Raw genomic sequence first — 26307 nt, forward strand, 5'->3', positions numbered from 1 at the left:
CTTAAGTGCATTCTCTTCTAAAACAAGCAACTAAGTGTATACCTAGCGCTGAGGTAAAAGTGCAATATATCAGCTACCTACTTTCTTAGAGCATAGTGCTCATCAGCACATTTCTCTGACAGTGTTTTTAAAAAAAAGGCTTTTGGGTCCTGTGCCCAAACTAAGAATCAAATGTGTTACTGTTCTTCAAGGTTTCTTCCTGTTAAAGGGGGAGATTTCTTGCAACCGTTGCCAAGCGCTTGCTCATGGGGGAATGTTGGGTCTCTGTAGAGCTCTGCTCTAATGTAAAGTCTATTGGGATAACGTGTTGTAACGTGTAATTGTCACTATATAAATAAAACGTATTGATGAACTATGCTAATACTGTTGTTTCCTCTGCTAATACTCCTGTTGTAACTCACAGCCAGGTCCACCTCAGGAAACATTTCAGAGGAGAGGATTCTACTGGAAGACAAAATGGGTTGCCTTTGTACACATTTTGAGAACGTGTTAGAGGAGAGACGTCAGGGCCCTTCATCGTGGAGGTTGGATGTTCCCTGTGGTGTACATGGCGAGAGACTCCTTCTCTTCTGCTTGGATGACAAACATCCGGCGTGTCTTGTGTGTCGGAATTCTGAAAAACATGCTGGGCATGACTTGAGACCCATTGACGAAGCTGTAGGACACCTCAAAGAGGAACTGAAGGAATCGCTGAAGCCTTTAATGAAGAAACTGGGGGTCTTTGATGAAGCTAAAGCAAATGACGATCTAACACAAAAACACATTGAGTTCCAGGCCCAGCACACAGAAATGCAGATAAAGGAACAGTTTAAGAAGCTTCGCCAGTACCTACATGAGCAAGAAGTGTTTAGGATCGTTGCGCTGTGGGAGGAAGATGCAAAGACGATTAAGGAGGAGCGGTGCAAAGAGATGGCGACTATCCAGGCCACCGAGGATCAGCTGAGACTTGACGACATCTCATTCCTGCAGAACTACACGGCCACCATGGAAAGCGTCCAGCTCTCACTGTCAGACCCACAGCTGGGCTCAGGAGCGCCGGTAGATGTGGCCAAACACCTGGGCAACCTGACCTTCAGAATCTGGGACAAGATGAAGGACTTTGTCTCTTACACCCCTGTGATTCTGGACCCAAACACTGCCTATCCAGAACTTACCCTGCATGATGATCTGACCAGTGTCAGACGTGGAGAGAAACAGCGGCTTCCTGACAACCCAGAGAGGTTTAACCATTTTGTCAATTTCCATGTCCTGGCTTCTGAGGGCTTTAACTCAGGTACTCACAGCTGGGATGTTGAGGTTGGAGGCAATAGATGCTGGGTACTGGGGATGCTATCAGAATCCTGCCAGAGGGAAGGATACACAAGGGGTAGATACTGGGAGATAGGATTCCGTTCTGGCGTATACAAGGCGGTTTCCTTGCCAGGGTCACAGAGGGACCTCTCATTGAAGCACAAACCCTCGAGGATCAGAGTCCAGCTAGACTGGAGAGGAGGAAAGCTGTCCTTCTCTGATCCTGATTCTAACACAGAGCTACATACCTTCACACACACCTTCACTGAGACACTCTTCCCATACATGGGTAATGGTGATGATGACAATCTTCTCCCTCTGAAGGTGTTACCAGGGAAGATCTGCGTCACCGTGGAAACCTGCAGCTACACACCAAGAGAGTGAAGCTAACAACAATATATATATTTTTTCAACCAATACAATGGTTTCAATCCTATTCAACAAACAGAAAACAGTGTGTCATGGTTGATGGTATGAAAGTATGGAATTTGGTATATAGTTTTTTTTATTGGCCTAAAATATTGTCTACTGTATATACATACATTCATGAAACTACCTGCTGACCGGCTGTCAGCATAGTCCAGGCAAAATAGCTAATTTTGGACCTTAAAATCAAAGTAATTGTAACAGAATCTTTTTTTCTTCAGACCTATATATGTCACCAGAACAACAACTAAAAGTCCTAAGAAATCCTAGTTGCGGAAATATGTTTAATTGGCAACAACCCATCAACCCAAAATGGCCACCATATTATTGTCAAAAAGCCATTTGACATGATCATTTGAAGGCTTTTAAGTCTCTGCTTTGTCTATAATTGTCTACATGGATTTGCTCCTCCTCCAGTGTGTGTTTTTATCCACAGGAAGAGAGACACTGGACGTGGCACTAGATCAGACACCAGAAGTGACTGTGAGGTCCATCGTCTTTGGACAGAATGTCCTCTCCATTAAGGGAAGCCTACGATGGAATAGCCTAAAACAATGGTTAAAAATGTCTCAAACATTTATATCAATTTTCTATTGGCTAGGTATTAGACTATACAATAGGTATTTAGGTTTTTTGTTTTGCTTAAATTAGGTATAGTATAATATTTAACTCATTCAACTATGTCATGTCATGTGGAGACAGTACTTGTCTAGGCAAAACAGCACCACCATGAGTGTCTACGGGGTAATAGCAGCCTTCTTTTGAAAGGATACTAAATCAGAGCCTTGACCACAATTTAAATGAACATATTGTGATTTAAAAATAAAGAAATATTGTTACCTGACCTAGCCTGTGGTATTTGTGATTGTATGTGTTTTACAAGGTTTTAAATAAATGATGATGACATGTTGTCTAACTTAACTTGATCATATGGATCTGTTGTTTGAATCAGGGGGAGAGAAAGAAAGATTCGGACAGTTGTCCATTTTTATTCTGACTGTTCACAACTGTTTGGAGCATAACAATTGTATTGCCTGCAGTGCTGCAAACCAGCTGGATTGTACGTGCATGTGTGAATAAAGCACCATGTGTCTTGAGAAAAAAGGTTTTATTTTATTAAAATGTGTATATATTCTATCTATAGTTGAGAACACATTGTATTAATATCAATTTATGAGATATTTAACAAGTCCGTTTTCAAAAGTTTCTTTTACATTGAAACATTGATTACCAAAGAAAAATACAGTAAATATTTCCCCATTTTTTTCCTTTTCTAATTTTGTTAACTTTCATAGCAGATATTTTACCATGCCAATGACATTTAATGAGGTCCTCCATTACTCCATTACTCCATGTATGGACGCATTAAAATAATCCGACATGGCCCTGTTGTACAGGAGAGAACAGATCAATATATTACTATAGTAACAATGGCAGATTCAAAACAAAACACAAACATACAAACAAAAGTGATAAAGGTATTTATTTCTCACCCCTGCCAGTACTTGTCATCATTATCATGAATCACTTCCATCTAAAATGGGGTCTATTCTGTACACGTAGACAAGAAACGTGTGCACCAATTCTTTGTCCTTATGTTTCAAGGTCTGTTGTAACAAAAAACGTAATGTGCATATAATATTTATATATAAAAACAATATTTAAATTATCTGAAATAAAAACAATAATCCCTGTGTGCATTAATATTGAGTAAGGTTATGTTTAAAAGGACCCGCTCTGATGTTATCTTTTGTTCTATGGGCAGAGGCTGGGAAAATTCATTATGTACAAACATCAATATCTGTGTGTACACAGGAACATCTTAATGATGATGGGGAAAATACACCCCCAGGGTCCCATGGGTCAGGTACTGTACTTTTTATGTTTCTCATATTTGCAGTCTGCCCTGCGATATGATGTCTCCATGGTGAAGGTACGGTTCAGCATAAGGAATGTTGGAGTATTCTCTCAGAACTGCAAGAGAAAAACAAAAGCATTATCAGCTTTTAACCCATTAAGACCTGGAACTGTGTCATTTTTAGATTTGAGCTAAAAAGCATTATTTTACACTTTTGGCTATTCAAAAATAGCAGATATACAAGCTCATAGCGCGGCACCGAGTGCCGCGCTACGAGCTTGTAGATCTGCTATTTTTGAAAATGTGCGAAAATGTGTGCAAATTTTTGAATATATATATTTTTAAAGTGAACATTTTTAACTCAAATCTTTGCTTCTGGGGGTCCCTGGAACAAAATATTTTGATGGGGGTCCAGGGCCAAATACATATAATTTTGGGGGTCCTTGACATGAAAAAGATTGAGCACCACTGATATAGAAACATACGTTTTTCAGAAAACTGTTGGGATTTAGGAGACATGTAGAATCGGCTTCAGGTCTCAATGGGTTAAAAAACAACAGCAAAGCAGAAGTACACAGTGCAACAGTTGAGGAAACATTTGTATTAACCATTCTTACCACCATTAGTAAAATGTCTTCTAAACAAGGGGTCTTCGACAGGGGGGGATTTTTTTTTGTTTTACATTAACCACTTGAACCCTAGCATCCCTATTCTGAGAAGAACTTCAGCCAAAAATAGAAGATCTACAAGCTCACAACGCCTGTGCAGTGGAAACAGACACTGCACAGTCTAGCTGTGTCAGAGGCAGAGCCCACAGTACACGGAGGGAGAGATATCTCCACCTCTGTGGTGCTGAAAGACGCATATATGGATTATCTGACTCTGATTGTTAATTATTAATTATTAATTAAGGAGGCAAGATAGTTTTAGCCTACAGAAGTAATGCCAGCTAACGTTAGCTATTCATGATCGTCTCATTGCCGTTAATAACAAAATTGCATCCCAGTTGTACTTCTGATGGATTTTGATAGGCTGTCAGTGTTTCTATTGTTCATAATATTTGGTGTGGACTCTATTTATTATAGTATTATAGTTATCGTGCTTGGTCTGAATGACACCGAAGTCACAGCACTGAAAATGCATGGGAGACAAATGCACACTCAATTTTCTTTTTTTTTTTAACCCATTAAGACCTGGAACTGACTGTGTCATTTTTTTGATTTGAGCTAAAAAGCATTATTTTACACTTTGGCTATTCAAAAATAGCAGATATACAAGCTCATAGCGCGGCACCGAGTGCCGCGCTACGAGCTTGTAGATCTGCTATAACTCAAATCTTTGCTTCTGGGGGTCCCTGGAACAAACTATTTTGATGGGGGTCCGTGGCCAAATGCATATAATTTTGGGGGTCCTTGACATGAAAAAAGATTGAGCACCACTGATATAGAAACATATGTTTTTCAGAAAACTGTTGGGATTTAGGAGACGTGAATCGGCTTCAGGTCTCAATGGGTTAACACATTGAACGCCAGAGGTTAATCTCATAATGTACCTACCAGTGCCAAGCTCTTTTTGTTGTTTTTTTGTTTTTTTCATGTCGTCATAGCCCCCGCTAAATCCGTTTAAAATCCGCGTTCATTTGGTTCGACACAAACACGGGATCCGTGAAAAACAAACAGCGAAAACTGCGAGTCGATCCGTGCCGCCATTTTGAAGTTACAGGCGAGAACGTTAGACAGGACGATGCGGTGAGGAAAACCAGAAGGGAGATAAATCGATTCTAAGCTGACGCCCAGACAGGAAACGGATGCGAGCGAAAAAAACGGAACCAGTTTTATTTCGTTTCCGGTCGGCCCCGGAACCGGAAATGGTTCGAAAAAAATTCCGGAATGTGCACTTTTTCGATTTAACATGGGAAATGCGAGTCGCGTAGATCTACGCGACTGGCACACTGCGGCTTTAAATCGTTTGGCGTAGATCTACGCGACTGGCACGCGATGTGTTAAAAGACTCACATTTTTGAGGAACTCTTCTGCGACAATACGGGCCCTGGCATTGACGGACAGCTTCATTTCGCTGATCTCCTTGTCAATCTCCTCCATGAAATGAATGACAAAGTCCACCAACTTGTGCTTGTACATCTGCTCCGTGTGGAAGTTGGTGATCAGGAAGCTGATGTCGTAGCCCTGGAACAGAAACACTGGTGAATGATCACCTACAAAAAGGCAATCAAGAGCATGGCACCCCCATCGCTTTCAGGGCATGAACCACCACCACTACACCCCCACCCGCACGTCTGTCCTGTTATTTAGATAGCATGTTGTTTAGACAGATGCTAGGTTTGATATTTACCTGGTATACTAGTTAATGTGTAGCAATAAATTGTTTCTTTTCTATGTACTAATTACTTTCTATGTACTAATTAATTAAATTGACCATTTATCTTGTCTTTTGCTGACTTGAAACATGATGCCGATTCTACAAAGGCATTCTATATCTGTCTGTCATTTAATGTCTCTATGAATTGAGTACAAAGGACCCCAATGGAAACAAGCCATACTGTAGGCTTTCTTGGGTTTCAAGTTAAATTAGCTGACCTTGTATTAACTGTACTGTCATGTGCTTTTTTTCTGCAAACTTCTAATAAAGTATTCAATGAAATCAATCAAAAAGATCAGTAGTTCTCACACTTTCAAGATATTCAAAAATAGCAGATGCACAAGCTCGCAGCGCAGCACAAAAGTGACGCGCTGTGAGCTTGTGTATCTGCTATTTTTGAATAGCCAACGCAAAAATCTAAAATGACAGACGCTTTCCCGGTTTTAATGGGTTAGGTTCATGCCATTTACTCTCATCTTGCACTTTGTGAGTCGCTCTTCATAAGAGAGGCTGCTAATTGCCTAAATTGAAAATTATAAACAATGAAACATTATTGATTGACCATTTACCTCCACTGGTTTCCTTCTCAGGATGAAGAAGTTCTCTGCTCTCATCATCATGAAGCGCATGAATTTATGACAAAGGATCTTCTCAATCTCATCCGCCTGTGGACACAGATGCATTGTGTTCAGTTGTTTTATTATTACTATGCTGCATGGCCATTTTTAACTCTAGGCTCCGTGGAATAGCAAACAGGAGTCCAGACTGACCTGCTTAACGGCAATGCTGACTCTGACCGAGTTGATGGAACCCTCAATTAGAACTTTCTCCTTCTCATTACGGCTAATGATGACAGGCTGGAGAAGCAACTCTTTACTACTCCTGATAGGGAAAGAACACACACACACACACACACACACACACATTTACTTCAGATATTACTAGTCCATATTATCTACACAATATCAGTTGCTTTATAAAAAAAGAATGACATTGAAATGACTTAAAATGATAAAAGTATGAAGAATCATGACATCATCCCGAGGACGAAGTTGCTAGTTATTCATACTGTACTGACTTACACTGTACTCATATAGCATTCAAAATAAGCAATACTTGTAATGCTATGAAACCCTCTCTACTGTTAACTGTGAACTTTAATGTATATTGATGATAGAAGTATCCTTGTAATTCTTAGAGCTTGGGTGAGTTTACCAGTCCTGACATCACAAAAGGTTTTCTGACTGTACAGATTAAGCTGTTCAAACACCAATCTCCATAAATGTAGATACATTTTTATTGTTCAAGAGAATGATTACATCGGTACTGTTTTTCACATTATTTGAATTTGCATTTTTTTAAGTTATCTGTTGTCTTGTATTTCTTTGGTCATCGTTTTTAGGGCAAGGTGTGAAACCACAGTGTTGCTAAACACTCCTCTTGCTCTGACTTGTTTGGGACTACAGATCTTACACATCTGTGAGCAATGGGAAAACACTGGTTAACATGGCTGGATGATGGACTAAATCAAATATATATAATATACAAATACCTTGATATTTGTGAGAATAATATCAATATTGTGAGAATAATATGTGACGATAATATACATTTTTGTTTTCATTTCTAAACTTTTTTTTTAAAGCAAATCTAAAAGCTTAACTTACCCATTTTCACTATTTTTGAAGAGGTAAAAAAAAAAGTATAAAATAGGGCTTAAGTGATTGAAACCAGCAGATGTATCAGATCTACAAGCTCACAACGCGTCGCGATGCGACGCGTTGTGAGCTTGTAGATCTGCTATTTTCAAATAAAATCTTGTGGGGAAATTATAATAAGCAGATCTGGCAACCCTGGACCCACCCCCCCCCCCCCCCCCCCCCCAAAAAAGACAGATGGAACAACCCCAATCCTTACGATGAGACTCACCGAACTTCTACCTCGGGCTTGTTGTGGCGTTCCACCACCTGTGAGGAGAAGTTCTCCAGACAGAGGGCGGCCTGCAGCGTGGCACGCACAGCATTGAGGTACGGGCGCAAGGTTGCAGTCTGAGGGACGAACAGGAACAGGAACAGTAATTAGTCAGTGAATCATTAGTCTACTCCAGTGGGTTTTCAACCTTTTTCATGCCAAGGACCCCTAAATTGATATACATTTGGCCGCGGACCCCCATTTGAAAATGTTTTGTGCCCAGGGACCCCCAGAAGCAAAGATATCAGTTTAATTTTCGCTTTAAGAAATATAAATATTCAAAAGATATGCACACTTTTTCAAGGTTTTTCAAAAATAGCAGATCTACAAGCTCGTAGCGCGGCACTCGGTGCCGCGCTACGAGCTTGTATATCTGCTATTTTTGAATAGCCAAAGCTAGGTGGTTAAAATGATTGTGATGCTATGTTAAACTAATTTAGCTGGGGACCCCCTGGTACCCCTCCAAGGACCACTGGTGGTCCCCGGACCACTGGTTGAAAATCACTGGTCTACTCCTAAAGTCCTAATTCACAGCCTTTTTTCCATTTCAAGGACACCCAGTTTGATATGCATTACTAGGCCAGGGGTCTTCAACAACAGGGGGTCCGGGACCCCCCTAGGTGGTTCTCAGTTACTATAGGGGGTCCGCCAAATCTTTGTTATTTTTTTTACAACCACTTAACCCATTAAGACCTGAGGCCATTCTTAAAAAAAATCAAAATCCTAACAGTTTTTGGAAAAAAATCTAAAAAAATAAATTTTCACGATTTTTCAAAAAATAGCAGATCTACAAGCTCGTAGCGCGGCACTCGGTGCCGCGCTACGAGCTTGTATATCTGCTATTTTTGAATAGCCAAAGACATCTAAAGTGACACAGATGCGTTCCAGGTATCAATGGGTTAAACTCTAGCATCTCTATTCTGAGGAACATTAGATCTACAAGCTCAGTGCGAGGGCGCTGTGAGCTTGTAGATCTGCTATTTTCAGGCAAAGAGGTTTGGTGTGGGGGGGGAAGAGGAGCAAATCAAGTAATAAGTATTGAAGGTTTAAGCGGTGAAATGTCTGAAATGAACAAAAAATATGAATTTACACAACACTGATGATAGACAATGAAGCCATCTATGAAATCTATGAAAAGGTTTAACGTGCAACACAATTGTATCTCTCAGCTAAGGGGTCCTTGGCCTGAAAAAGTTGAAGACCCCTGCATCAGACCATGGACCATTACCCCCCCTGGCACAAAAGGAGGAATCAATTAATAACTAAAACAAAACAAGCACTGGACAAATTGTTATTTTAAACATACCGATTTCCCAATTGGTGCATCCCTAGCATTTTGAGAATGTCACTGTCAACATGTGATGCTATAAAAGGTTAAATGAATTCTGGCCTGACTGTTCCATCTGATAATTGCACGACCACAGATAGCATGCCACTATTAACACTAGAGATAGTGGAACATCTCCACATCTATCTACAGTAGCTCCTTGAATGTAAATGTCTCACACTACTACGATTTTATTAAGTGTGGCCCAAAACAATTCATTGCAAATGCACAATTGCTCTGTTTGCAGACAGGTGGATTTATGGCTTGGTACATGAACCACCATCTGTTCACAGGGGCCAGTTTCACCACCTCACACTAAGTTCAAACTTAGCCTAGTTATAGCTTAAATGGCTTTAAAAAAAAGCCATTCAACCCATTTAGCCGGGAAAGTATCTGTCATTTTTAGATTTCTTTGGCTATTCAAAAATAGCAGATATACAAGCTCATAGCGCTTGTAGATCTGCTATTTTTTGTTTTTTATGTGAAAATGTGTGCAAATCTTTAAATATGTATATATATATTTTAAATATGTATTTAAAAAAAAAAAACATTTTAAAAAAATAGCAGATCTACAAGCTTGTATATCTGCTATTTTTGAATAGCCAAATAAATCTAAAATGACAGAGATACTTTCCCGGATTGAATGTGTTTTAAGCTATAACTAGGCTAAGTTTGAACTTAGTATGAGGTGGTGCAACTGGCCCCTGGCTGGTATACACGAATCCACGGAGCGCTGCCCTGTAGGTGGCGCCGCCATTGCTGCGGTGTCAGACTCGATCAGCTGCTGCTGCGCGGTGTCAGTCAGCTGCAGTCACTGGCTGCTCACGTTACTCTTTTACCTGCTTTTTTACTAACTTTTACTAACACTAACTTTACAAAGATGTACAGAAAATCGGGACGAACCTGTGTAGTTTATGGCTGCTCCAACAGCCAAGCAGGTAAAGAGTAACGTGAACAGACGGACAGAACCGCAGCAGCAGCTGACTGAGTTTGACACCGCAGCGATGGCGGCGCCACCTACAGGGCAGCGCTCCGTGGATTCGTGTATAGCACCACCATCTGTGTGACGTCACTCACAACCAGATGTGCATTTCCCTGTCGAGAAAAATAATAATGTGCCTTCATGCTATGGTGGTACAGCTATATTATATTACACTAACTCTCTCCAGTCATAGAAGGTACCATCTAACGTTAGTGGCCACCGAAACATAGAAGGCTACTCATTATTTTGGACAGTATTTACATTACGAAGCAGTTTAGCTGCTCTCAAAAATGAGCAGCTAACGTTAGCTAGCTAGTTAGGCGTCCAGCTGTTTACATGACATATTAAGAGAAAAGAGTAAGACTGTTTGAATATATGTGCTATTTGTTTGAATGGCGACCTGTGTCCGACAGAATGCAAAACGTCGTAGTGTTTGTGGTCGTTGATATTGATAAAGGTGTGTGTTTTAGGATCATATGAATACTGAATAGGATCTCTTACCATTTCTCTGCAGGCAGCGGAGGGGCGGAAGGCGGAAGTTGACCAATGTTGCCAGGTTTTGAGATAGATATATGCAACCAGGTTTATGAGAACAAGCCCAAAAGAAGCGACTGCATGGGCTACGGCAATTTTGTTCAAAATGTTCAACATTCAACATTTTGTTCAAAGTTTTCACTATCATGCAGCTACATTTAAAAAAAACACCCCAAAAAAACGTAACCCGCAACTATCAATATGTTTACTTTACAGAAAACAAGCTTATAATAAGCGGACATGGCAACACTGCAGACGAACCTTTTCGGTGAGCGGGGTTACAGCGACATTGGTGACCTGTTGAATTCTGTGACTCGCTAGGTCAGAATCAGAATCAGGTTTATTGTCACATCACAGGTTTACAAGGTAACATCATTCCCTAGGTCGACGTGAAGCAGTTTTTAATTATATTATAATTAGAGTTTGGACAAATGTTTTTATTATTTTTTAACTAACATGTAGATTCTTATAATTATTTGTAATTCATAAGCTTATTTATAAGCTTTACTGTTACAGTTCCGTCCTTGCATCTATTCAATCTGAAATGTAAATATTAATATACCAGCACAGTCGCATTTATAAACACGAATACATAAAGAATACAATGTAGCATTCTGTCGCCTAAAACAATACCGTGACATTTTGTTAAGTAACGACAGTGACACCCAGCGGCCAGCTAGAGAGGTGTTTTTGACTTCTCTTCTGATATGAAAGACCCACACATCATTTTTGGATGGGAGGTCAGTCAGTCAATTGGCCATTCACCAGTAATTTGAATGTAATATAGGCCAGTGGTGTAAAGTACATGTACTCAAGTACTGTACTTAAGTAGGATTTTGAGGTATTTTTTACTTTACTTGAGTATTTCCAATTTCCAATACTTTTACTTCTAAATATTGTACTTTTACTCCACTACAATTACTTTGTAGATTTCAATTATTACAAAACATACATAACCAATTCTGGTGTATTGGAAGTAAAGACAGCAAAGTGTTCCATCCCCCCAGCAGAGCCCCCAGACTTGTAAAGTGTATGCCAAGGTACATTGAAGCTGCTGGGGGCTTGTGGTGGCCCAACACCTTACTACTTTATGCTTGTCATATTGTCACCCATCTGTATGTGCATGTAAACATAACAGATGGTCTTTAAGTGACCTGAAATGATCTCTAAAAAATGTTTACCTTGCTTGGAGACAACAGAACATGATTTGGTAAAGTTAAGTTAATATTTACTATTAAAATACTTGCAATTTCCAGAAATAGAGGCATCACCTGATGCTAGACAAGTGATATATTCAAGAACTTTATTTGACATCCCAATATTTTTTGACAACATCATTGGCATCGCAGTGATTCTTCTATAAGGAAAAGGAGTAATACCAGGGCAAAAATCTGCTCTTTTCTTAAGATGGAAAGAGAACTTACATTTCAGTTTAATCCATAAGCCTTTTATCTGTACCATCTTTACACCATAATACACAATCTGTTAAAAAGTAATATTAAGTACTTTGCCAACCTGAGCTACAAGCATAGATAACAGCAATAGACATATGATATATGACGGTGGACAATTGTATGCTAGGTGTTGGTGAAATCTTGTAATTACATAGCATTGAAAGAGGATCTCCGACAAAGGACACAACACATACAGCAGTATATTAGCAGTACAAGTAATGTTACATAAAAGGCAAATAGTATTAATATCTCAGGAAATTGTATCCATGTTTTTACACTGTATTATCAGCTTTTCTTGTTAATGACTACAAGGGAACAGTTCTATTTCTTATGCGGTGTGAGATTAAATAAACTCAACGCATAAACCTTTATGGGCATGGTAACACAATCACCAAAGTGTTCAATAGATCCTCTAGGAATTTGTGTGGTGGAATTTGAAGCTTGCAAAAAAGTGTGCAGTCAAATCATTCATCTCTACATTTATAACATTTAAAGGCAAAAACAAAAGTGCAAGAACAGATGTGTTTCAGATTGGCTTGAGAAATAACATCACCAGCCAATTAAAATATATATCTATATACTGTAGTTGAGCTTGATTATTTCTAAACAGGTAGGCAACAACAGAAAGCAAACATTTCTGAGGAACATAAAATAGGAATAAAGAGTAGGACGCTGACCGTGGCCAGCATCATCTCACATTACAAAACACCAGCCAGTCCATCTAGAGCTCCTAATTGCACTCATTAAAACATGGCTCCATCTTACCCCCTCAATGTGAGAGACAGGGGGTACAGTCAGGCATACGAGTGGGCAGGATGGGACGTCACTCACTAAGTCGGAGACTGGGGGGGGGGGGGGGGGGGGTGTATCATTCTTCTCTCGTGTGATCTTTGGGAACTGGATTTGCCAGCATATAAAAACAAATGCTTATGTATTAACCACATTAACCCCTGGCATGTCGCTATAGGCGGAAATTCTCAAAAATAACCTAGAACCATATGCTTAGTTTTCGTAGGCCAGTGTTGTGCAGCGGAAATAGTAGATCTACAAGCTTACACGCGCTGTGAGCTTGTAGATCAGCTGTTTGTTGCATGATGGTGTCAGGCTTAAGTGGTTAATGTGTGAATTAGGTGCGCAGAATACTTTGTGTGTGTGTGTGTGTGTGTGTGTGTGTGTGTGTGTGTGTGTGTGTGTGTGTGTGTGTGTGTGTGTGTGTGTGTGTGTGTGTTGAGAGTGAACTAAGTGTGCAGAATACTCGGGGTGTGTGTGTGTGTGTGTGTGTGTGTGTGTGTAGTGATGGAATGAACAGTGGCGAAAAGGAGGAAGACCAGTAGGGAATTGCTTTCCCTGGGGAGGGCGACACAGTTGATGTAACTCTTGACAGGGTGTTTCCAGAGAGCCAGAAGAGAGAAGTCGGTCCATGTCCACCATCAGCAGCTGCAGCTTTCTGCTGAAGGCTTAGCTCTGTCGTTCCTATCCAGTTTTATGGGTTCTGGGAATTCATTATACAACTCGACCTCCGTCTCCTACAGGACACCAAAGCATTGTGTCAAGAGTCAGAAAGTGGGCCCAGAGAGTTCAGAGCAACATTATTGTAGATAAATAACTGAATTAACATGGAATTCAAGGAATTTCAGCGATATTCGCAAACTACAAAGCAGGCATATCTCCACGGCCTTTACCAACCTACCTGTTTAAGGGCGTTACGTGCAATAGTCTGGAATGCTTGTTCTACGTTGATGGCTTCTTTGGCACTGGTCTCAAAGTAGGGGATGTTGTTCTTACTCTGACACCAAGCCTGAGCTCTTTTGGTGGTTACCTGCATGTGTGAGAACACAACATATTCACAAACTAGAAAAGTGCACCCAGTAGAGTCTCCACCAGGAGGCATGCCCTAATAATAATACCACTATATCAGTGGTTCTCAAACTTTTTCATGTCAAGGACCCCCAAATTGACACTTATTAGCCCGCGGACCCCCATTTCAAAAGATATGCCAGGGACCCCCATAAGAGAAGAATTTTACGGCTCTAGCAGTGATTCTCAACCATTTTAATTTCAAGGACCCCCCAGTTTGACATGCAATAGGGCTATGGACCCACATTTAAAGGCATTTATATCTCTGAGAACCCAATTCATATTGTAAAATCAATGTTAATGTAACTCTGAGAGTGTAAAAATGGAACCAAATGGACCCGTTAGGGTCCATTTGGTTCCATTTGTACACTCTCAGAGTTACAGACCCATAAGGGTCCATTTGGTTCCTATAAATCATTTAGCTGGGGACCCCCTTGTATCCCCTCAAGTACCCCTGGGGGTCCCCAGACCCCACTTTGAGAAACAATGCACTATATGCAGTGACATTTCTATGTCAAGCCATGAAAGTAGCATGGCATGTTATTACAAGTTGTACATGGTCACAACTACTGTATTTACCCCCCTGTCTCTCTCATACACATTCATCGTTTATTTTCCGTCTTTCGCTCAGATTTCTGTTGTACAATTTGCTATTTAATCCACAAAGTCTGATTGACTTTGTGGATTAAAATATTTTTGCATTATTCTTAGAAGTCTGGGATTGGCTAGTGCCGGTCCATAGCCTCGTGGGCTGTATATCCCATGGAGGGGCGATTATTTGGCAATAATTCATTTTAAAAATATAGTGCCACTGATCTGCATAGTAGCAAGGAATATTAGATGCAGACAAAAACATCAAGCGGAGATGAACCAAACACGACCTCAGTGCAACTGTACAACAGTAGGTTTAAGGCTCTTTTAGAAAGAGCCAGGCAAGTGTATTTATAAAAACAATTAAATTAAAACAGCCTCTCTAGGTCTGAGAGCAAAATGTTTGTGTCAGTTCCAATATGTTCCAATTGTTAATCACTGATGCTTGTATGATCCAACCTGAACACATCCCAAGAGAGTGACGAACATCTCTCATTTTAGACTGCGGTCTGAAATTCATGAATGAAGGGTGAAAGTAGACCCAGTTAGAAAACTATATCCGACTAGTTCTACCGAATTAAGTCAGTCATTGAAGCACAGTTGGAGAAAATGTTTACTTTATGTCAAATTCATTCTGTTATTTCTCAGTTTCCGAAGTTTCTTCTGATTTTAATAAAATCTTGGCTTTCATAATTGTTAACTATAATTGCTACTTCAGAAGTACCGTTTTCTGTACCGTGACAGAATTTTACCTCTGAGCTATGTGCTTAGAACCCTGTGCCCGCCTTTGTCACAAGTAGATTACACTATTTTAAAGACTATTTGCACAAATGTGACCAACGAAGGCCGAGGCAGAGAAATTCAATGACACACTTCCCCTGTGAGCTCACTGATACCAACCTGTCTATTCTCTAGGTCAATCTTGTTGCCTAGCACCACAAAAGGAAAGTTCTCAGGGTCTCGAGGGCTGGCCTGTATCAGAAACTCATCCCTCCAGCTGTCTAGGGTCTTGAAGGTGTTGGGCGCAGTCACATCGAACACCAGCACACAGCAGTCTGCTCCACGGTAGAAAGCTACTCCCAGAGACTGGAACCTCTCTTGGCCAGCAGTGTCCCATATCTAGCCAGACATGGATAGAAGGAATAGAAAGGAGGACAGGATTTCGGATATAAAGAAATTTGCCTTGGACTCAGATGCTGTACATAGTTGTCATAATCAGTAGCTGCCTCTATAGATTCAATACCAAAATCAAAGAAACACATTTTAAGGTTGGACGATATGGCGAATACATTGGAATCGGCAATTGGATGAGTCCAATCGTCGGTTGTTTTTATGGGCCGATGTTTTGGACGATATTTGTCGCAAATATATAGCCCAATTAAATGTAAAGCGCAATACAAAGTGTGAGAAAAATGTTAAACAATTTGGGGCCATTCTAATAATTATTATAAGGCACGTTCTTGTTGCACTGATTTCAGACAAGTCTAACAAACAGCTGTCCCGGACCGGTGTCCCCGGTGCGTTATATGATACACGTCCCTGTTAGGCTACTCAAATGGAGCGGAGGAGAGCGGAGGAAAGAGGGAATAGCTTTTGGTTTCTTAGTTGTCTCTTTATCAGCTACTGTATGTTTGAGAGCAAAGCCTTGTTTATATTTTCAAAGACAAACCGTAAAATCTATAGTTGCTGGTTTCTATAATCCAAATCCTCTCTGCGCATTGCAAGCTTGACAACGCGGGAACGCATGTCCCCCGGTCTCATAAGATCTCAACTGATTGATGTCAAGTCTGGATATTAAAACTTGTGTCAGTTGTTTATATCACAAGTCAATCAATGCGATTTGAGTTCGCTGCCCCACGCCGTCACTTTAGTTCCGGGGGGAACCAGGCGGGTGATTCATTCATTTCGCAGCGGCAGGATTTATTATTGTCCATGAAAAAGCCGCTGTAAAAAGGAAACTTGGATGTTTGTGTTTTGCCACATCGTTACCGTCAATGGTGCAAACTGTGGTAGGCTACCCTCCTTCAACTTCACTTCATCTCCTGGCTTGGGATCTTAGCTTAGTCCTGAAAAAGGTGCCGTGCACCAGAAATAACAGATCTACAAGCTCTCAACAACACGTCGCGGACACGACGCATTGTGAGCTTGTAGATCTGCTATTTTCGACACGCAGCCCGCTACACGGCGATTCGGCGAAGTATACATTTAACTGGGGAGCGGAGCTGTTCTCACATTATTTCATTTTCTAGCACGAATATATCGGCAATCGCCGATTTCGACGGTTGCCGATATATTTTGGCATATCACTCAACCGGCAATAACAACAAAACAACATAATCCACAACGTCTCACATCATAACATGACACTATTGCTTTTTTAGCGTATAAGTGAGGGGAAATAATTCACAAAAGTAAAAGAATATTGCCACCTGAGGCCGAGGGACCATTTTGAACACTGGTGCAATTGTTTAGAAACAAAATGCAAACCATGCAAAGTTCTGTTAACCCATTGAGACCTGAAGCCGATTCTACATGTCTCCTAAATCCCAACAGTTTTCTGAAAAACGTACGTTTCTATATCAGTGGTGCTCAAACGTTTTCATGTCAAGGACCACCCAAAATTGTATTTACTTGGCCACGGACCCCCATCAAAATAGTTTGTTCCAGGGACCCCCCAGAAGCAAAGATTTGAGTTACAAATGTTCACTTTAAAAATATATATATTGAAAGATTTGCACACATTTTCACAAATTTTCAAAAATAGCAGATCTACAAGCTCATAGCGCGGCACTCGGTGCCGCGCTATGAGCTTGTATATCTGCTATTTTTGAATAGCCCAAAGTGTAAAATAATGCTTTTTAGCTCAAATCTAAAAATGACACAGTTCTAGGTCTTAATGGGTTAACTAAACTGCCCTTGCAATGAGCTATGTAAAGTGGGCCTGGATCCATTATTTTACCCAATCTGACTCAAAGAAAATCAAAAATAAATGAATCAAGAGATTATGAGGCTAATCCTGTAAACTATTTTCATTTATTTGTGTACAGCGGATTTAGTATCTTGTACATTAAAACATGACTGGCAATAGAGACTTCCAGTATACCCCTAACATTTCAGTTCACTGAACACGTTATTTCGTATTCACAAGCATTTTCTCCACAAATTGTAACCATTGTACTAGTGCTGCACCTGCATTGTGACGAGCCGATCATCCACCATCACCTCCTTGGTCAAAAAGTCTGCCCCTATTGTAGCTTTGTACTGGTTACTAAACTTCTTATTCACATACTGGTTCATCAGGGAGGTCTTTCCAACGCTGTCAAAAGGTAGAGGAAAACAGAACAAAAAAGAACAAAAAGAACATTAACAGGTGAAATTGCAGCAAACAACACTATTTTTAAGCAGGATAAAGGGCAACAATACTTCCGATTTCCTTTAAATGGTGGCAAACATAATTTATTATAATTAATAAATACAAGATTTACAATCTGAAGAACTCAGCAGATGAAGCAATGATAACGATGAAGGGTGGTTTGTTAGTTCTAGATGCAGAGAATGCTGTGGGAAAGTACCGGGGTTGTGCTACAAAGTCAAGAAAAAAAGGTTCTAAGTCTGCCTGGAGACAACTTATGACACAGTAAGAACTCCAATTTGAACAGAAAATAAAACTGAAATCAAGATCAAACGGGTCATGATGGAAATGAAAAGAAATCAGTTAAAGTTTAGCACAATATAGGCCCTGTTCAGTGGCTGGTGCTAATTTCCTATTTAACTTCACTGTAGTCAGTATGAGGGATACATATTTATGTGGTCAGTGACTCACCCAGAATCTCCCAAAATGATGACTTTCAAGAGAACTTTCTTCCTGGATGTCATTTTGTCAAAGCTGTCGAGAAAAATGACAAAGTCATAGCTTATTAGTTCTGAGTTGCGACAAGTTGTACAGTGTACTATTGGTGAACAATATAAATGTGGCTCTATGTAGACAAGCCTATTACAAACATTAACCTACAATTGTGTGTGCAGGGTTCTATGTCAGTGGGCCAATCAGGTTTGAACTACAGTCATTCCAGTCATGTGCTTCCTAAGCTGTTGGCCAAATCACGAGGAACACATCAGTCTTTCTCTCTCCCTCTCACACTCACAGGAAGTAAGTGTGAAGACAAGGCTCTAGGATTTTTCTCTTTATTTTAGAAGCAACCCTGAACCATTAACACATGTGTGGTTTCTTTAGCTCATTCCGTTGTACTTCTCTAGACTAAGTCCTGTGAAGAATCTTTGATTTAGCGCAGTACAACACGAGCACATTATAAGGAATATGTCTGAGCGACATGGACACAAGGAAATACATTTAAATATATATCATATTATATTATTAATAATATTTTATTATTATTCACATATCAATGAATTGATTACCCACTCAAGCCCTGTTTTATACTTCGTCGCACAACAGTGTCATGCAAAATAGTGAAAATAGTTCCAACACATCGCAGCACTTTTTGCCTATAAGGACATGCCAAAATAGGAATCCATTAATCATCGATTATTTTATTCAATTATTGATGGGCAATTCTTTTCTCTTTTTTTTTTTTTGTTATGCATTTGTACAAAAATGAAGGCTGGGAAATTTCAAACAAAACAAATTGTATTGCAGAATGGAAAAGAACTATATGATGACGGCTACAGTCTAAAGGGGTTAGAGTTAGTTAAACAGTACTGTTCAAAAGGCTTTCACTTCTTCTATTTAAACTAGGGGATTTACTTAACAAAAACGAATAGGTTGGTTAACCCACTATTTCATAATAGCCTCCTTGTATTCATGCATACCATTGCTTATCTGTGGTGGAGAATTGCCAACCACATGGAATAACAGTGCATACAAAGTTGGAGATGGAGAGCCTCCTGTGTGCCCTTCAGTCCTACTGCATTCTGAATACTTTCTCACAGAATTATTATTGTGCGTGCATTTGCTGATACAATAAATCGTATGCTCACTGGACACGGCCACAATTTGTATGACTTGTGTAGGTACTGCCTAATACAGGGGTTTCTGCAGGTTTAGGTAAGTTAGTTTTAAGACTTTTTAATGCCACTCAGAATTGACTGTAACCACTTGAACCCTATCATGCATATTCTGGGGGACATTTGCAGAAAATAGCTGTTCTATAAGCTCACAATGGAATGCTTGGTCATTTTCAGAGAGTTGATTTAGGTAGAAATAATAAATTCACAAAAATAACATGGCTGCCGTTCATGTTTTTGAACTATATGGTTTGAGTGGTTAAGACAAATTTATCAATAACAAAAAAGCACAGATACAATGTAAGAAAAATACATCCTAATCTTATTTTACCTGTCTGTGGCATTTGTAAGACCTTCTAAGTACAAATTTAATTAATTTATGGGCAAACATGCCATTTAAATAAGTCAACAGTTCTGAAAACAAGAGACGTACCTTTACAGAAAGATTTCTAAAGCTTTCCCGACACACATGGACCGAAATGGAGTGCAACAGCCAGCAAAGGCTAGTAGATATGATAATCGGAGAACTTCCCTTTCACTTTCAGTATGAATACCACATTACTTATTCATATCTGGTCATGTATTTAATTGGTCACTAATTGTGTAAGTTGATGAGTTCCTTATGAAACTAAGAATCACAGAAGATCATGCAAATAGCATAACTCATAACCACACATTTCAATCTGCAGAGTAGCCTAACAGCCAAGAGATCTTTTTTTCCTCCCAAAAGCACAACGCACCACACCCTCAGTCACAATCGGAGAGAGAATCATGCAAGTTAACCCTGACTTAAAACCTCCAACTTACCGACCTGTACTCAGTCTTGCCTACACAAAGTCCTCAGTGGCCAACAAGAGCTAAAAAAAACGTGCACATTTCTTTTGGAATACAATGGTCATTCTCCCAGTCCCAACCCCAGGAACAGCACTCCACTGACTACCAAACAGAGTGAATAGCTGACAGAGGCATGGAGAATATCTCCTCAGTGTAGTATTAGGAAAGCTCAGACCATAGTCACATGATTGCATGAACAGCTCTCAACTCAAGACCTTTGACCCATGACAGGGACATGGGTCAGAAGACAGCTATTCGTAAATGACCGGGGTCTATGATCTTTTAACCTATTTGACGATGTAGGCTTAACCTACAAGAAGTGGACTACTATTGACTAATAAATACAGACATACGTCATAAATTGTATCTGACATTACTAGGTTATAACTAATTCAGAGAACACTATCATAATAGACCCAATTAGTGGCGTTTGTTGAATAAATCTGGATGCTTTTGTCTTTAAAGTTGGTAGAAAAATCTAAATAGAGCTAACAAAAGCTAAAGCTCTCAATTCAATGTTAACCACTTAAACCCCACGTGGTTAAGCAGAGTCCCTCAGGGCTCTATACCAGCGTTCCGCTGAAAAGAGCTGACATTGAAACATCTTATTTGGTCGACAAAATGACACCACATTTAATGGCCTGATCTATAACAAAAAAAAATTGTGTCCCTTAAAACTTATATTGTTGTGACTTAACATCTGAAGATTTGTCAGATCATCAATCAAGTGCAGCTGGTTTGACACGCGCCTATATGCGTCATGAATGGTTTAACCAGTTTTCCAACAGACATTAGTTTCCCAACAACAGTCAGTACCAAAACAAATGTCTAGCTTTTTTGGCCTGTACAGTGATGCTTTAAAAGCACTGGTTCCCAAACAGTGGGTTGGGACCCATGTTTGGGTCACGGACCAATTTTTATGGGCCGCGAGTAAATATCCACTTTTTGTGTCTTCCATTAAAAAAAATATATACATATTATATTTCAAAAGATTAAAAAAAGTTGAAACAAAAAAATCACAACTTTTAATTAAATTAATTCAATTTCAAAAGTATTTCATACATAAAAGAATTGCCATAAATAAATACAAAAATGTTTAAGTAGTGAAAATACAACACATTGTGAGCTTGTAGATCTGCTATTTTCACTAGTGTGGGTCCTGGGCAAACATCTAATTTCTCTTTTGGGTCTTGACTTGAGCTAAAAAGGTTTGGGAACCACTGCTTTAAAGGAAAAGTATTCTAATCTCCTTTGAATTCCACCAGTTGCCATGTCATTTTTTCAGAAACTGAATATTGAAAAGGCAGTGGTAATTATGGGGAAGTGCTATGCAATAGTTTCCCCACGAGAAAAATGTTGTAGCGTTTGCCGTCATGTTATTTTACGAGTAATATCATCATCAGGTTTATATGAAGCTACTTCAATGGATCTATAAAACTGCCTGATGAAGATATAAGGTCAAAAGGTTGCACCATTAATAAAATAAGTCTTGGCCAGCTTAAACCAGTGTGTGGGATAGGCGGATGTTTTTATCTTCTCCTCTGTAAAACTCACACAATGAACATTGCATCCAGCAGAAAGCAGGAAGTCTTTTTTGGGGACTTTCAGTTCCCGTCTTCAAAAGGTAACATGTTCACATAAAAAAAAGAATAAATTTCCTCTTTGGTACTGCTCATTCAAAACAGTGATTGTGCCAATCTGTGTATGAAAACTACAACACTTTAAGCACTTGAACCCTAGCATCCTGGCGGGCTAACATTCGGCGAACATAGCAGATCTACAAGCTCGTAACACATTGTGAGCTTGTACATCGGCCATTTTCGGCGATGATATTTAGTGTAGAGCGAAAACAGGAGGGTGTCTGGTAACCCTTGGGAATCCGGTCAGCTACATATAGGGTTTAAGGTGAACTTTGCTCATATTTAACATGAAGCTATTCTATTGCAAGAAGGTCATGTTAAAGATCAAGACCACATTTCCCATTATGTTCTGTGCGCCAAGATATTGTATTTCTGGATACGATCTCTGGGCAGAACACATTGGGAAGTGTCGTCTGATTTAACATGTCCTCCTCATAATATAACTATATGATTTACATGGAAGATCTGAAAGGTCCCCTTTAAAACGAGTGGTGACTATTGATTACTGAGGCCAGCCTGCTAGTAAGAAGTTGTCAATTAATGATGTTACATTGAAAAGTTTGTTAACCCATTAAGACCGGGAACGCATCTGTGTCATTATTAGATTTCTTTGGCTATATTTTGAAGAATTGTGGAAAATGTGTGCAAATCTTTGAATATATATATTTTTGTACAAATGTCTTCTAAATTGTTTTTAAAACGTATGTTGCTATATATCAGTGGTGCTGAAACTTTCATGTCAAGGACCCCCCAAATTATTATGTATTTGGCCACAGACCCCACCCCATCTCAAAATATTTTGTTCCAGGGACCCCCCAGAAGCAAATATGAGATAAAAATGTTAGCTTAAAAATGTATATATATATATTCAAAGATTTGTACAAATTTTCAAGAATTTTTAAAAATAGCAGATCTACAAGCTCGTATGAGCTTGTATATCTGCTATTTTTGAATAGCCAAAGTATTAAAAATAATGGTTAAAGTGGTTACACAGATGCGTTCCCGTTTAATGGGTTAAAATAAGTAAATATTCTACCAGAGTAAAATATTACTAAAGATTCTAGCCTGAGGCTGTTATGACCTCTGGCCCTCTCCTCTCCCTCTCTTTCTCACAAACACTGGAGGACTCTGAACATGCTGGCTGCAGTAGTTTAAAAGTCACTTATTTCATTGACATACTGAATACATTGCCCACCCACACACACAGACATAAACAAGCTCTAAACTAAATATAGTTCAAGTTGGCTGAGCTTACTTGTTGCTCAATGCTCCCTCCATGTCAACAAGTCACAAAGTTAGGATAGAATGTCATGCTTCCAGACTGACAGCGAGGGTCCCGTGTCTGGCTGTTATATAGGCCAAGTTGCTTCAATGCCATGTTTTATTTAAAAGGTAGGGTAAGTGATTTTCTTTGGTTAACATAAGTGTTAAATAGCTCTATATTCTGATAGTACTCATTGCTATAGTGTTTGTTCAATAACAGGAGTCTGCGTGTCTCTCCAGCTCTTTATTAAACAGAAAACGCATTTTCAAGTTGGGAATGGGATACCAATTGTATCCAATTAGGATGGAGAACTCAGTCAGGATACAGATTAACAAGTGAAATTGGAAGTGATGACACAAATAAATGAGCAGACAAAATCTTAACTGGAACACTAAAAATAAAGTCGATAAATGGGTACTCTCTCCTGTTTCGCTGACATTTTGTCAACTACCTGACAATGTGCTTTCTGTTTATTAAAGAGCTGGAGAGACAGGGAGACCCCTGTTACTGAACAGATATAGAATCAGAATATAGAGTTTAACTTTTTAATAAAAAATACTTTTTATATTTTGAAATATCACTTACCCTACCTTTAAATGAAGTCAAATCTGATGAGCTCATCAGATTTTAACCTAGTCATAACAAACACATGATGTTGAATTTGGGAATTGTATGGCGTGTGTGTGTGTGTGTGTGTGTGTGTGTGTGTGTGTGTGTGTGTGTACACTACATTGAGGTACATAAATAAATGGTTGACTGAACATGGTGATGACAAGCATAGACCTGTCCTGTACACACCCAAGCTGCAAACACAGGACGGTCAAGCTACCACTACAAGAGAGCATCATGAGATATTAACATGCCCACATGATAGGCCAACACCTTCCACTTGACAAGACTGAACAGCAGCATTATTAGTGCACAACTAACTGACATGTCTGAGCTCTGAGTTGACTCATTCCAATTGTGCATGGGATTTGATTTAATCGTCACATGGGGATTGAGGGAAAGGATACATGAAACCTCAGATGAACTGCTCAAGTTCCAACATTTGCTGCAGGTGTGTGATGTGTGAGTAATGTACAGTACACCACCACCCGAGTTAACCTGTGATCCCTCCCATTGAGACCCAGATTTCGTCATCGTTAAAGGACACGGTCGTTGTTTACAACAACAACCCCTGTCTGAATTAATGGCAACACGTGATATGCGATCTGTTCGTCAAGCAGAAGTGCACCAACCAGTCTAAAGAAGAGAACTAAAACAAACTGCCATTATTGAACGTTAACACATAGGTGCAATAAAACACTCCAAATCTCCTAAAATTATAAAATATAACCCGGTCAACAGTCCGGTGATAGCGCATATCTAATGTCGACGGCGATCTATGAAGCACGCCAAGCTATATGTATTAGGATTAGAAGCATCTAAATGTGTTATGCTGGGATCTTTAAAAAAAAAAACTAGTGATCAGAATTGAATCTACAAGTTTGTCCTGCAAACGTCCCGATCGTGACAATTTCCCGTTTTCTTTTCGGAGGTAGGGTATGGTGACCTATGAACATTCATTTAGAATAATAACAACAGTTATTAACTGGAGTATTGTAGCGATCTGTGTCGTTAATTAACAGAGTCTAACACACGAAGTGGTATGATCGAGGCTCATGGTTCATCTTCCCTAACAGGCCGATCCTTGTTTTTCGTCACACACACAAAAAACACCACCAGCCCCTTGTGTCGTTAATAATGTGCCGATGATAATGACAAGGACAGGCATAAACACATAGATGTGTGGTTATGTGATTACAACGTGTCCTATGTATTATAACACAACTTACTTTCAGCTTCGCAGCACAGGAGAGACGATGACTTGTTGACGTGTCTAGTAGCTGTTGTTGTTCAGGACACTGTGTGGCTAACAGCCGTTAGCAGTTAGCTTAGCTCACCCTCTGCTGCCTGGCTGCCACTCAGTTCGTTAAGCCTAGCGTTAATTGGCAATGCCTCGCTTCTAGACTATATAAATAAGTAAATTCGCCTCTTAGGAAATGTATTAATGAGTAAATGTGAGGCAGGTAGTGGTTTGGAGATTTGGCACTTTGCTCGGGAGCCTCCTTTTGCCAGCTGAGCTACTGCAGCAACCTGAGATTCTCAGCTTTCTCTCTCTTTCTCTCTTCTCCCCGTTTCACTTCCTCTTCGGCGTTGCCAGGTTTTGCGGGAGAAACGAGCAACCTGGTCTATGAAAACAAGCGACTATGCTACATGAGCCCTTTAAACCTGTTTGAAAATAGCCGATCTACAAGGTCACAACGCGTCGCCACGCGACGCGTTGTGAGCTTGTAGATCTGCTTCTTTTTTTTTAATCTAGAAGAAAATGTGGAATATTTTTCGCAACACAAATCTTGTATGGGAGGGGGTCCCTGGAAATATTTTCAGATGGGGGTCTGCAGACAAATACAGTCTGTTAATTCAGTCCTTGACATGAACATGTTTGAGAACCACTGATTTAAACAACATTTGAAACAGACCTAAAAAAAAACGCAACCCGCAACTACCAATATTTACAAGCAACTTTACAGAAAAGGAAGCCCTAAGCCGCTTATAACAAGCAGACATGGCAACACTGATCCTCTTCCAAAACAACGTTTGCGTAATGCGTCATTTCGCAAGACGCATCTAAAAAAAAAGTTACCGCCCACTAAAATAAAATAAAATAAAATAAAATAAAATAAAATAAAATAAAATAAAATAAAATAAAATAAAATAAAATAAAATAAAATAAAATAAAATAAAATAAAATAAAATAAAATAAAATAAAATATTGATAAGATTCCCCGGACACAAATCTCCTTTCCTCCCCGTCCCCCCATCTTGATCT

The 26307-nt window shown here is 39.6% G+C and overlaps 2 protein-coding genes across 2 annotated transcripts; both read right to left on the reverse strand.

Moving 5' to 3' along the window:
• Positions 1-3184: 3184 nt before the first annotated feature.
• On the reverse strand, positions 3185-10789 carry arpc4 (actin related protein 2/3 complex, subunit 4). Its single transcript, XM_084062010.1, has 6 exons — positions 10735-10789; positions 7883-8001; positions 6724-6835; positions 6523-6618; positions 5590-5760; positions 3185-3690 (listed from the first exon to the last, which is right to left on the reverse strand). The coding sequence occupies exons 1-6, from the start codon at positions 10735-10737 to the stop codon at positions 3685-3687; spliced, it is 507 nt and encodes a 168-aa protein (XP_083918136.1). The 5' UTR covers positions 10738-10789; the 3' UTR covers positions 3185-3684.
• A 2562-nt stretch (positions 10790-13351) lies between these two features.
• LOC311049362 (ras-related protein rab7-like) lies at positions 13352-25618 on the reverse strand. The gene is made up of 6 exons (XM_084062917.1): positions 25271-25618; positions 18493-18555; positions 17859-17985; positions 15570-15788; positions 13912-14040; positions 13352-13747 (listed from the first exon to the last, which is right to left on the reverse strand). The coding sequence occupies exons 2-6, from the start codon at positions 18543-18545 to the stop codon at positions 13652-13654; spliced, it is 624 nt and encodes a 207-aa protein (XP_083919043.1). The 5' UTR covers positions 18546-18555; positions 25271-25618; the 3' UTR covers positions 13352-13651.
• Positions 25619-26307: the final 689 nt, after the last annotated feature.

This window comes from Gymnoscopelus microlampas, assembly GCF_963454915.1.
Source record: "Gymnoscopelus microlampas genome assembly, chromosome: 7".
Taxonomy (NCBI): domain Eukaryota; kingdom Metazoa; phylum Chordata; class Actinopteri; order Myctophiformes; family Myctophidae; genus Gymnoscopelus; species Gymnoscopelus microlampas.

Coding starts and splice junctions, on each gene's coding strand:
- arpc4 (XM_084062010.1), bottom strand. Junction 6,836..7,882: donor AAGCCCGAGGTAGAAGTTCG/GTGAGTCTCATC, acceptor TTTCCCTATCAG/GAGTAGTAAAGAGTTGCTTC. Junction 5,761..6,522: donor TGAGAAGGAAACCAGTGGAG/GTAAATGGTCAA, acceptor TTTCTGTTCCAG/GGCTACGACATCAGCTTCCT.
- LOC311049362 (XM_084062917.1), bottom strand. CDS start 18,545: ATGACATCCAGGAAGAAAGTTCTCTTGAAAGTCATCATTTTGGGAGAT. Junction 17,986..18,492: donor ATCATTTTGGGAGATTCTGG/GTGAGTCACTGA, acceptor ACCTTTTGACAG/CGTTGGAAAGACCTCCCTGA. Junction 15,789..17,858: donor ATCGGCTCGTCACAATGCAG/GTGCAGCACTAG, acceptor ATGTCTGGCTAG/ATATGGGACACTGCTGGCCA.